The 14,100-nt window shown below is 27.6% G+C and overlaps 1 protein-coding gene across 1 annotated transcript in view; it reads right to left on the bottom strand.

Moving 5' to 3' along the window:
• Positions 1–2,896, bottom strand: part of LOC105124467 (probable mitochondrial adenine nucleotide transporter BTL3) — a 5,656-nt gene extending 2,760 nt beyond the window's left edge. The window contains exons 1-2 of the mRNA XM_011024493.1: positions 2,114–2,896; positions 595–898 (exon numbers count right to left, since the gene is read on the bottom strand). Of these exons, the coding sequence (XP_011022795.1) occupies positions 595–898; positions 2,114–2,571 (762 nt within the window). The 5' untranslated portion in view covers positions 2,572–2,896. The remainder of the gene's footprint in view (positions 1–594; positions 899–2,113) is intronic.
• Positions 2,897–14,100: the final 11,204 nt, after the last annotated feature.

The following is a 14,100-nucleotide window of genomic DNA, read 5'->3' as shown; positions in this document are numbered from 1 at the left end:
CTTTCCCTAGTTTTTTTTTAAGTCTCTCTCACTCTCTTCCTGTATAATATCTTTTTTATCTGTTCTCTCTCTACAGCTGCCCCAACTAGTTCAGAGAGAGAATTAGCTGAGTAGAGTTTTTTGCTCGCCCCTCTTCTGTGTGTCCACATCTATCTTTTTTTATACAATTTTCTAACTTCATCTTTCTCATCAGTATCAATTTTGTTTGTTTTCTTCTCTTCTCATCCAATAATAATTATTTACCAATGCTATATGTACAAAAGCTCTTTTCTTGAGCTACAAACAGCCCCCCTCTGTGTCACAAACACAACAAAGATACCTGAGAACAACTTTTACACCCTAATGAATGGTCCCTAAACATTCCAACACAAAATTCTCACTTCAAACTAATGTCAGAAATCAGTGCTTTAGTCAAGTATATGGTACTTCCAAGTCCTGTGGTGACTCGTGAAATAACCAACCACTTCTATTGGCAGTAAAACTAAGATGTAACAAACATAACACAGAACATGAAACAGATGAAATCAAAATAATTAAAGAAGCTCATGGCAGTAAATCATGAAGAGAAATTTGAAGTCTAAGTTAACCACATACAGTGTCCATCGGCAAGCAAAGCAAAGTAGCAGTAATTCCAGCAGCAGCACCAGAAAGGAACCTCTCAAAATTTGTGGTTTCCTCATTCCCAGACAATTTTAGAAGCTGATTTCTGTATGTATCATAAGCATAGAAATTGATGGACTTAAATGGAGCAGTGCGAAGAATATTGACAAAGTTTCCCTTCCAGAAACCTTTCAACCCTTGTGTCACCGCAATTGCCTTGATGACCTCAAAAAGATTCTTCTGTTCACCGCGAACTATGTACTCCAGCTTCAGCCTCTCAAGAGGTGCTACAAAAGTCCTGTTTCAGAACAAATGTGACGCAAAAGAAATATTAATTCATTAATTAGAACAAAAAAGAGCTATTAAATTAAACATATACATGGATCATTAGCCAGTACATGAGATACACAGTGTAAGGGACTTGAAAGTTAAATTAACAAACCGTTTGCACAAAGTTCAAATCACATAACTCAAGGCTTTTAGAACTTTTTGAGAAACCATAAATAAATTCCATTAAGAAAACTATATGTTCTAAGAAAGTTGAGCAATTATCATAGAGAAATCTTAACAAAGATTAAGTTGAGCAATTATCATAAAGAACTCTTAATAAAGATTCGGAGCCCAAAATGTTCTCAGTTTTGATTTCTTGCCGCAATTTGACATACACGATTCCAAAACAGACAATCATCAGAGAAGTTTATTTAGCATAAAAGAAAAACTGCAGTAGTTTTCTGCTTGTACAATTAAGCAGAACACAGACACAAAAAGATATGCATAAATCAAATCAGTGCTCTATTTAAAATCCTTCCGATAACCAGTTTTAACAAAGTTAGTGAACAAAAATTCATCTCTACATATGATAAAAAACAAATATATATATATATATAATCTCTATATGCAGTAAAGAAAACCTCTTTATTAAACCGTCTTTAAGGAATATAATTATTATCAATCTAGAAATACTCTTCTACTACCATTTATTTCAATACAAATATTGCTACATTCTTACCTTATTAAATAAATCATAAAACTATGTTAAAAGTAGCAATAATAAACAATAGCAAGCAAGAAAAGAACTTTAAACCATAGCAGCACTCGTGATCTCCTAATAAAGTAGCAGCAATTCTTATGAAATAATTAAGATTCAGGGAAAAAAACTGCTTCTAGTTTCCGTTTCCTATTTTAATTCAACAATGCATGATTTTGAAATAAACAATAATCATAACTTTTCTTAGAAAAAAGAAGAAGAATTCAAATAGGTTCCATGAATCATAGATACCCAATTCAAAATTAATCTCTAAGGAGATTTTAACTAGGTCAGTGAATAAAAATCTATGAATTCACAAACCAGAAACCCTCTAAGTACTTGCTTACAAAATCTAATTCAATCACGAAACAATCTTCAATTGCATTACCACTTAATTCGATGCAAATATATGATACTACAATTATAACTAACTTAAAAAAAAAAGATTCATAAATCTAGAAGCAATAAAAAGAAAGAAAGAAAGACCTTGAAACCATAGCAGCCACAACACCAGCCCATAGATGTTTAGTTGTATTCAAAGCTGCTGAAGTACCAGATCTCTTCACTTCAACCTCCTTCTCCTCCACCAACTCGACATTTTTCTCAACCCCATCTTGCCCCAAACTCTCAATTGACTCCCCAACATTCCCTTCATCTCCATCTTCTTCTCCCCCCTTTATTGACAAGCTAACAGACAAAAACACCCCACCTTTCCTACCTAGCCGCCGCATATTCTCAAACCTTAACAAGGTTCTTTTCGACAAATAGGAATGACTGTCATTGTTTCCCTTCTTCTTTGAAGAAACTATAGAAACAAAGGAAGGAGGACAGATGGTTTTATGATCTAGGAACAGTCCCCCGAGAATGAAGGGTTGGTGATCCGGCAGTTCAGATTCTTTGTCTTTGAATAAAGAGGCAAAGAAATGATGATCTTGACCGTACATTATAATGGGACTTGAAGGAGGAAAGACTGAAGAGAGATTTAGCAAGAAGAAGAAGAATGATGCTAACAGCAAGAGAAATGGTTTATAAGGATTAAGGAATGAAGAGAAGCTTGAAGAGGAAGAGAGAATAGTATTAGATTTGCTCTTGTTGTTGTTGTTGTTGTAGTTGTTGTTGGGGATGTGAAAATGACAAGGGGAATAACGTAGGAGACGATGCTCTGCTGTGTGCGGGTGGGGTTTGTCTTGAATTGCCACAGTTACATAGGTTGCATCGGTCTTGTTTTGTTTTTGTTACCCAAGTGTGGACGTTCCTTTCGTCTTTGGCTTATGACAAACAAAGCTTGATTTGGAGACAGGGACGTGATTTTATGAGGGAATAGAATAGAATAGAAAGTGGAACTCTTTGGCGGCAATTGCGTCACACATTTTTCCTGTTTTTTTCAATGAGTTTTGAGGTTATTTTCTACTGGGAACTGAGTCCTGATTCTGTAAATTTATTTTCCCATTCCGACTTCGATCGATCAACAAAGTTTTCGAGAAGTTCTGTTCGGAGAACATGGAATTCATAGGCGGCGGCGGCAATCGCGTATTAGATTATTTTTGGGGCTATTCGCTTACTGGAAAGTGAAATTTGAACTCGTTCTTCTGTTATTGTCGTTTTTCGTAGCTTTGATTTTGTGTTTTGTTTCCAAATTCGTCACCAAGCAAGTCGTTAGTGTGGTGGTTGTACTTCAAAGTTTTTTTAAACATATATATATTAAAAAAATATTTTTTTATTTTTTAAAATCACTATATTAAAATAATTTAAAATTAAATAAAAAAAATCAAAATTTATGAAAGCGTCCGGTTTGCTTAGCATTTCCAGCCGGGAAGCAGTCAGCCTCGGACTCTGGGTTCTTTCCAGAGGTTTGTTTATATTAGTAGAACTCTTATCTGTCTAGCTTGAGCTTATCCATGAATATCCTAGATTAAATAAATATAAAAAATTTAATTTAATTTTTCAAGAAAGTACAAACATTTCAAATAATGAAGTAATATTTGATATTATAGTAATTATTATTTTTTATTTAGAAATATATTAAAATATCCTTTTTATTTTTTAAAATTTATTATTAATATCAATACATATTCAAAAAAAAAAATTATCAGCCCCACCTACCTAAATTGTTTAATTTACAGCAGCAAACCAGTTTCAAATTATTGATTTAGTTAATTCAGAATAGAACTTGAAGGAGTTTTTTCATGGAGTTAGTTTCTACATGATATCTTTTTGGTATTGTGTTTTAAAAATGTTTAAAAAAAAAATTAAAATTTTATTTTTTATTTAAATTAATATATTATTAATATCATTAAATTATTTTGATACTAAAAATAATTTTTAAAAATAAAAAATATTATTTTAATAAATTTTAAAATAAAAAATTCTTTAAAGACAAATCACAACCACGCTATTATCCAGACTTTTATTTCTTTCCACTTTTAAAAAGCATGAAGTGGCTGGTGGAATCTGAGGCGTTAAAAATAGTAAGCATGGCTTGTGATTAGTTAAATTAATGGAGGGTGGGTCCATTCATATCTTCCATCTAACATGCGCATTCTATCCACCAAAACCAACATTATTTTGAGAGAGATGAAAACGAAGCAAGAATTGATAGGTGTACAGAACAAAGTAAACTCAATTGACATGCTTCTCCGTTCTGCATGAAAAGGTATTCCCGCTAGAAACAAACTAGTTTGTTTGCTGCAGGAAATTTTTGAAAACCACGTTGATTTAACATTGTTTTTGTTTAAAAAAAAAATAGAAACAAGGATGTTTTGGCTTCAGTCTAATTTAAAAAAGATTAATTTGTTGAATTCATGATCTATATAGTTTAAAAATTATATAATAATAAAAATAAATATTTGTTAAAAAATGATAAATAAATTGTGGAGAAGAAATGTATTTTTCTTGTCCAAATTATCTTTTTGAATTCATGTGTTATTTTTGTTTTGCCAACAAAACAGTTTTTTATCAGCAACAATTAAGGAAAAAAACTACGAAAAATATAAAAATTTCAACTAAAAAGGAAAACGCATATAATTTTAATAAAAAAAAAATTCTATTCTCATTTAATATTAGTAAGCACATTATTTAAAAAATTATGCATATTAAGTTAATACATAATCATGTATAAAATAATAATATTATCATTAAAAAATCTTTAATTTTTTTAACAATAATGACATAAATCAATCAATAATATCATCATGAAAAAAACCCAAAGAAAAAAATTATGCGCTTAGACTAAAGAGATTAGATTTGTATGGTTGGCCCAATCATGACCGGTAGACCTGAATTATAATTATAATTTAAATATAAAAATAAATTAACTTATTGTTATGACCTGATTAACTTGATGGGTTAAAATATAACTTGGATGATTTACTAAAAATAAAATTTAACTTGAGAAGATTCAAGGTGTTATATTTTTAAAAATAAATTGATTCGGGTCATGAAACCATAATAATCTCAAATTAAATAAGTTAAAGTAAGTTATGAAACTTAATTATTAATAAAATAATTATGGATTGATAAAATTAGAAAAAATCAATCTAAAAAAATAGCACAATAAAATAACCTAAGTTTACTCGGATTAACTTTCAAAACTCGTAACTTGAGTAACGAGATTAGCATAATTTCATAGAGAACAAACCAAAGTAAATAACAAAACTTAATTTATAATCAATCAAACACTGAAGATCTTAAATGATAAAACTAAAAAAAGTCAATTAAAAAAATAAATAAAAAACTTGAGTCAATTAAATTAATTTGTTAAACCTATAATTTAAATCATGAAATAAAAAAATAAAAAAAAATTATAATAAATTATAAATTATAATATCTAATAAATCAAATGTAAGAAAATGTTATCAGAAAAAAAAATGTTTTAAGCAAAAAAAAAAACATGAAGAGGCACAATTGACGCCGAAGAACATCTGTGCTCTGGGTGGTTGCACAACTTGCTTATGGAATAAGGAATATGTGCTTATGCCCCTTTTGAAAAATCGGAAAGTAACATGGCATGGCTGTGAGAATGCCCTGTCAAGGAAGGGACCGTCATGGCCGAGATGCTTCGATGATTATCAATACTGGCCACCATGATGCATTGCAACAATGTATTTCAGAAAAAGGCAGAAAATAATATACGTATTAGTTAATAGATGCGTGCAAAGTTCTATACATAAAATTTCCTTATTATTTATCTTTCTTGACTTGTCGAGGCTTTGTTCATGGTTATGCAAGAACTCCACAGAAATTGATTTGGGTATTATTAATTTTTTTATAAAAAAATTCGAGCCATCACTGATGTATTGTGGCTTGTGTGGCAAAACATCATGGATTGCGAGGCAAAACAGTACTGATGTGTTAGGAGGCAAAATATAAAAGAATCGCACAACGGCTTTTTTGTTATCTTCATTTTTTTTTTTAACTTTGGTTGCTGAAATTTTTTTTTCTTCAATTTTATTATTTGATGTTGTGTTGATTAGAGTTTTGGGATAGTAATTTCTTTTGATTTGTCTTTAATTTGGTTATTGTAATATTTTCAAACTATTTCAATATTGATTTGATGATTAATTTTATAAAAAAATATTAATTTAATTATTTGCAAGAAGTTGAAGGTGAAGATATCAAAACTCAAAATAAAGACTAATGGCATACCTTTTATTTTTTTTAAAAAAAAACTATTGTTAACTTTTGTTTTTTTTCTTTAATTTTTTTCTTTTTAATTGGATCCCTCAATGTTGTGTTGATTAGGATATAGAGATAACTCAATTTTATTGTTTGTAAAAAATCAGGGGATTGAATTGTATTACATAAAAACTTAGAGGTCTGTTTTTAAAACAAAGATTTGTGTCGACACCATCTCTTCAAATTTCCTCTTTGGGGTTTTGGTAAAAGTCATTTTTTGTTCCTTGAGTTTGGATCTTAAATGTTTCAATCCAAAACTTTTTGTCCTTGCATTTTAATCTCCAAGATCTAAAGAACAGAAACAGGGTCATCAGAATACAGGGGGAGAGAACATGTTGGCAAGCATATATATTTTTCAGTGATGAAACTCTTTATTTGTGGTGTTATTGGATTTCATTCGATGAGAGAAGATTCATTTAAACATTTTCCTTTTATCTTGTTAAAAAAATATACCATGACCTGTGAATGTTTTTTATTCAAGTTGATTTTTTATTTTATTTTAAAATCATTTATATATTAATTTAAGACCTGTGAAGATAAATAGGTTTTTTAAGGTGTCTAGAGTGTTTCTTTAATGTATCTTGATGGAAAAAGGATGAGAGATGAGTTTTTAAGTCCTAAAATTAAATGTCCATGATCTAATCAACTATGGTGAAAAATAAAATAAAATAAGTATAATATTACTTGTGTAATTTATTTTTTAAAAATAAATAATATGTTATTTATTTAAAAAAAAAAATAGTCTAGGCGTATAGGTTTTCCTCAGCTCACACACCTAGATATTTTTTTTAAACCCAAGCATGTTGGGTCAGCCAAGCTTGTGTGTCTAAGTTATTTTTTTTAAAAAAATATTTTTTTAATTTATTTATTTATTATATTTTCAACTCCGATATTTTATTGATATTGAATTAGCCCACATTGTTTTTTTTTTTATATATTTATCAATTTATTACAGTCTCAAACAAAAACCTTAATATTTAATTGATGCTTAATTTTACAACTATTTATCTTTTATATTGTATAATTAAATAAAAAATAATTTTGAAAAGAATATTCATCACCCAAATCACTTACATAATGGATTACCTTGGGTTAATTGGATTTGAATATCATTATTTATTTCAGTTTATTTTCTATAAAATTATTGTGTTTTTTAATAAATGGTCCACCATTAAGTTAGTGGTAGATTTTTTTAGCATTTATTTTTTTTATTATATAATAAAATAAAAAATTATAAAAAAACAATTATTGAACTTCGGCCAGGAGTTTTATTAAAAAATTATAAAAAAACTATAAAAATCACATTTTTTTTATGTAAAAGGGATAAATAAATAATAATGTTAAAAAGATCAATACATATTTATAAATAAATAAAATCATCGAGTTATAAAACTTGTGATTGAATGCTCAACACTAACTTAATAAATAACTTGCAAATACACATAAAATAATTAGACCTGCAGAGACATACATAAAAGTAAATTTACAAAAAATAAATAATTAAGGTAACATTTCCTTCAAAATGATGCAGAAGAAAAGTGATTTTTATATTCTTTTAAGTATAAGTATCTTCTTACATGGATCTTTAAAACTAATTTATATTTTAGAATTATTAGTTTTTTTAAAAATCAGGTGATTACTCCATAATTCATATTTCTTTTAATTTTGGAGGTTTCATTTTTATGTTTAGTGCTACACCAATAAATAATTTTGTTTCAATAAGATTTAAATTAGTAATCCTCTTAAAAAATAAATTAATTGTCATATAATTAAAAAAAATAAACAATTTTCTTATATTATATAATTAAATATCTTAATTTATATTTATTTCTTAATTTTTTAACTTGATTTTTAGTTAGTAATCACAGCTTTGTTCTTTTCAAACATTTATTAACAACACTAGTCCTTGTTCTGTTTTGTCAAGTGGCATCATATTTTGAGCTCACAGCAGAAATTTTCCTCACCGGTAGAAAACATGTTAACAGCTGCACTTTTTTTTTATCTGAACTTTTTTTGGTCGACGGGCCAATTAGCTTAGTTGTGTCTATTCAGGGGGGATTTTCGGTGAAAATATCATCATCATCTCTACAACAACAATCTAAAATCGTTCGCCATGGAAAGCACACAGATACAAGATGCAGCTTGACCCATCGCAAAACTCAAGCAAGCAAACAGAAGCGCAAGGCCACATCATCCCAGTATCCTGTGTCCATATCATGTTAGAAAGCCCAATCTAGCATTTTGAGCTGTTTATCGCCAACTCTGACCGAAGCCCACTTAAAACCCTACTTACAGACCAACCAGGAAAAACCCTGCATAGGACCTAGTTAGCAATTTGCTGATAAGGGTTGCAGTCGGTGTCCCGGTCGGTCTAGTCCCAGAAAACAAACAAAGTTAGTCACAGGCAAAGTTAGGTCACAGCTCCTGATCTGTCCTGGTATGGACTTTGAATAGTTAAACAACCCGTGAGTCTTGAATTGAAGTTTGATGGATCTTCCCAGGATAATTTCTACTTGTCTGTTGTCAAGCTTCTCCTTTTTTTAATTTTTTGCTTCACATGCACAGCTTAGGGCAACAACTTGACAAAATGTCGTATCCATCGGCAACCCCACCCAGATTCACCTTTCTTCATTACCTTGCCCCCTGCTTTTACCGACATCTCTACTCTACATTTTCCTTATCAGCTGATTCCTTTTCTTGTTCTTCTTTTTTTGTCCAGACTTAAAATAGATTTTTTTCCTGAAAAAACCTCCCTCGTCTTTCACTGTCAGAGAAATCGAAAGTCCCATCCTTCAATTATTTTAATACGATATATTTTGATAATGGTTATTTTAAAAAAATTAAATTAAAAAAATATTTGTAAAATTAATATATTAAAATAATTTAAAATACTGAAAAAATAATTTAAAACAAAAAAAAAAATCAAAGTTGTTACTAATTTCATTGAGACGCACCCCAAACAACCCTTTTAATTTTTATGAAATAACTGGCCTTGGTATCCAACCACAAGCTTATGCTGAACACCGCACGGGGTTACTTATGTCTCATGTTAATTGCATTCATTAACTTTTAAATAATTAAATTAATAAATTTAAAACGAATGGATATTAGTTCTAGTTTATATAAAAAAGACAAAAAATTCAATATATTTTTTTTTCTCCCCAGATATAATTGATCGAGGTAAAGAAGTTGGATTTGCTATTTGTTATCTTTATCATATTTAATCATCTTTCTTTTAATTATATTAAATTACATTTATTTTTTTTTAATTATATTATTTGATATTAATTTTTATATTAATTTTATCCTTTTATTTTATGATATTTCATGTTTGATTCTTGATATTTTGATTTCTAATTCATATTTTTAGCTCTTTTATGAAGTTTTAATTTATTTTTAATTTTGTCTTTAGACTTATGATATTATTTTTAATTTTTCTCTTACTTGGTCCTCGTGATTTTTATTTTTGTTTTGGATTCTTTTGTGAATTTTATTTTTTTTCAATTTTACTTTTCAATTCAGATTTTTATAGTATTTAAGGTTTGACCCTCAATGTTTTGATTTTTAATTTTGATTCTTAATTTTTTTATCAAGTTTTATTTTTTTTCAATTTTACTTTTCAATTCAGATTTTTATAGTATTTAAGGTTTGACCCTCAATGTTTTGATTTTTAATTTTGATTCTTAATTTTTTTATCAAGTTTTATTTTTTTTCAATTTTATCCTTAGATCCATAATCATGATTTTTAAAAAAAAAAAAAATAGATTTGATCCTCATTCTTTTGATTTTTAATTTTGATTTTGGATTCATTTATTTTTTTTCCAATTTTTCCTTCATTTCAAAATTTTAAATTATCCTCTCATTTTTTTTCAAATGAGATTTTTATTCACTTAATTGCTATTTTGTTATCCTTTATTTTTTTCATCATTCAACATTTAATTTACTAGGATTTAATCTCCTTGGTTTTTTCCATTCTTCCCGAGCCCTAACTGAGAGTCAATCCAGGACAATTATCAAGTTATGAGTTGAGTGAGTTGATTTGAGTTAACTTTAGTCAACTAAATCTTTTTATTTTATAAAGAAATCAAAATGATGCTATTTAAAAAAAAAAGAAAATTAGTTGATAGGGTTTGACCCTTTTTTTACTGGATTTTCCTGGGGTTAATCAAAACATGGGTCAACCCGGATTTTTTACCATCTTACACTTGATAAATTCTCCCTCATTTTCTTTTGTAACTTGATTTGGTCCAAGCCAAGGGTTACCAGTCAGTCTATTAGGTTGAACCAAGTTTTAAAATAGTTGTTTTCCAGATGTAGTGCTTCTAATTTAGTTATTAGCTATGGTCACAAGTTTGAAAAATTAATATAAGTTGATGTCGTTTTCTTTATTGATTATATCATTCAAGATTGTTCATTTAAAAAAAATAAACTTCATTATTTTTTTGTTTTCTTTTTAATCAAGTTCTTCGTGTCTTATAATCTATGTTAGGTGTGTCTAGGTGATCTAAATTTTTTTTTTTATTATTATTTTCTTTAAAATAGGATACCTTTCAAAAAAAATTTTCTTGTTTTGTTTTTTATTGAATTATTCTGTCTGTATGATCTTATTCATGAGTTTTGATAATCTTATTTGATTTAATTAGTGCTTTGTTTTTCAAGATTTTTTTTTAATTTTATTTTCTAATATATATATATATATATATATATATATTTGTATTTTCTATGATGTGGAGTCATTGAATTTTTTTCCTGCTCTTTAACCACCAATGATAGCTCTTGAGCTTTATTTTTTTACATTACAAAAAATTCAACATGTCCCGCGACGGCTCACGGGCCATCTGTCCATCTAGTTATAATCTAAAGAATAGGTCAAGGACATTTATTTCGGGCAGCCAGCCTTCCGCTCGTAGATTTATTCAATAGCCACTCTTCTTTCAAGCTTTGTGACCTTTTACTTGCCTCATTGTCTGTTGGATTTAGCTACGTGGGACCGCGAATTAAAGCATTGAAACAGAGAACACAATATGGTCTTGAATTCTTATATTTAAATTAAATTAACCTTTGCAGAACACATGACAACAACCCTTTGGCTGTATCATTATAGGATCACTTGTCCTGAAAGTGCATGTAATGGTTTTAGTTAATAGCATGGAAAGCGATATGGGTTATTGCAATACATGGTTGGTGAGCGAGCTGTAATATTTAATACGAGGTTAATGAACATGAATTTCTTATTGTTTTGACATGTTAATGTTGAAAAATAAATCTGAAAAAAATAGAAATAAAAATCAAATTAAAAAACAAGCCCTGCAGTTCAAAATATCTCTTAAAATCAATCAATGTTTGATGACGACAGATAGCATGAATTCTTCTGTCACAGACTCATTTTTGAATAATACCAAAATTTAAGATTCTGCCACGAATCATTCGATTCTGGAGACGTGTAGGATTGGCATTATTGGGGATCTAATTCTCTCATATTCCTAATCTCTACCATTAATTTTAGGGCAAAAGATATATGCATACCTCTATTCTCAGGCAGGAACGCAAATCCCAACTAGATCCCCGGCTAGCTGACATTTCCCAATAAATCCCCTCCTTCAATGTTCGACATCTAGAGCAGACCATCTCCTGTTAAGAGTACATGCTTTTATCACCTGCACCATGGAAATCCCCAACAATATTTGGGGTGTGTTTAACATCACAGTGGTTGATGTGATTATAATTTAAAAGAATTGTTTTATAAAAAATATTTTTAATTGAGATTGATTTGATATTTATATATATTTGGTTAAAATTATAATTGAAATTAAAGTTGAATAAAAAATAATTTAATATATTTGGTTAATAATACTTTTAAAATTAAGGTTATAAAATAATTTTTAAAAATATATATTAATATTGATGGTTTTTAATTCAAATATTGTAAATTTAACTATTGTTATTACATCATGAAATAAATAATACTTTATATATAATATTTTTTATCATTCTATTAAACTATCTATAATTCCATCATGTATGAAAAACATTCGACAAGAATTATAGTTTTTTTGATTTTTTAGGCGTGTAACAATATCAGATAAAATATAATCAGGAATAAAAATGGAATTGCGTTCAAATTCTACAAATATCACATCATTAAATAATTTTTGTCTAATTTATGTAGTGTCATTGAATAATGTTAAACACTAGTTTTTTTGAATAAAATATAATTAAAAAAATAAAAAAATATATTTTATTTTTTATTTTATTAGATCAATCTTATTTCAATGCATTTTAAGCTTTGTACTGAAACTCATACGACTAGAACAATAAAGCTGGCTACCTGTTCATGCTAATTAATTAATATGATGTGTGTAAGAAGCAATAGAAAGGTAGGAATACGATGAGAGAAGCATGTAATTTGAGTTTCAATAAAACAATTCATTTATTTTTTTTAATTGTATTGTTTGATATTTAATTTTTATATTAAGTTTATCCTTTTATTTTATAATATTTTATGTTTGATTATGATGTTTTGATTTCTAATTTATATTTTTTGTTCTTTTATGAAGTTTTAATTTATTTTTAATTTTGTCTTTGAACTTATGATATTATTTTTAATTTTTCTTATACTTGATCTTCGTTCTCTTAATTTTTATTTTTGTTTTAAATTCTTTTGTGAATTTGTTTTTTTTTTTTAATTTTACTCTTCAATTCAGATTTTTATAGTATTTAAGGTTTGACTCTCAATGTTTTAATTTTTAATTTTGATTCTTAATTTTTTTTGTCAAGTTTTTTTTTTTCAATTTTATCTTTAGATCCATAATCATGATTTTTTTTAAAAAAAATAGATTTGGTCCTCATTCTTTTGATTTTTAATTTTTATTTTGGATTCATTTATTTTTTTCCAGTTTTTCCTTTCATTTCAAATTTTTATATTATCCTCTCATTTTTTTTTCAAATGAGATTTTTATTTTCTTAATTGCTATTTTGTTATCCTTTATTTTTTTTCATCATTCAACATTTAATTTACTGAAATTTGATCTCCTTGGTTTTTCCCATTCTTCCCAAGCCCTACCTGAGAGTCAATCCAGAACAATTATAGGGTTATGAGTTGAGTGAGTTGACTCGAGTTAACTTTAATCAACTAAATCTTTTTATTTTATAAGGAAGTCAAAATGATGCTATTTAAAAAAAAAAATAGTTGACAAGGTTTGACCTTTTTTTTACTAGATTTTCGCCAGGTTAATTAAAACATGGGTCAACTCGAATTTTTAACCATCTTACACTTGATAAATTATTCCCTAATTTTTTTTGTAACTCGGTCTGGTCTAAGCAAAGGGTCACCAGTCAAACTATTAGGTTGAACCAAGTTTTAAAATAGTTGCTTTTCAAATGCAATGCTTTCAATTTAGTCATTAGTTAAGGTTACCAGTTTGAAAAGTTAATACGAGTTGATGTTATTTTCTTTACAGATTATATCATTCGAGGTTGTTCATTTTAAATAAATAAACTTTGTTATTTTTTTTGTTTTCTTTTTAATTAAGTTCTTCATATCTTATGATCTATGTTAAATTTGTCCAAGTGACCTAAAATTTTTTTTATTGTTATTTTTTTTCTTTTTGATTTTGTTCTTTAAAATGGGATTCCTTTTAAAATTATTTTTTTCTTGTTTTGTTTTTTATTGAATTATCCTATCGGTATGATCTTGTTCACGAGTTTTGATACTCTTATTTGATTTTATTAATGCTTTGTTTTTCAAGAATTATTTTATTTTATTTTTTAATATATATATATATATATATATATATATT

This window comes from Populus euphratica, unplaced genomic scaffold (genome assembly GCF_000495115.2).
Source record: "Populus euphratica unplaced genomic scaffold, PopEup_1.0 scaffold35.1, whole genome shotgun sequence".
In the NCBI taxonomy this organism is placed as follows: domain Eukaryota; kingdom Viridiplantae; phylum Streptophyta; class Magnoliopsida; order Malpighiales; family Salicaceae; genus Populus; species Populus euphratica.
The sequence above is the reverse complement of the archived record's forward strand: the minus strand, read 5'-3'. Positions and strand labels throughout refer to the sequence as shown.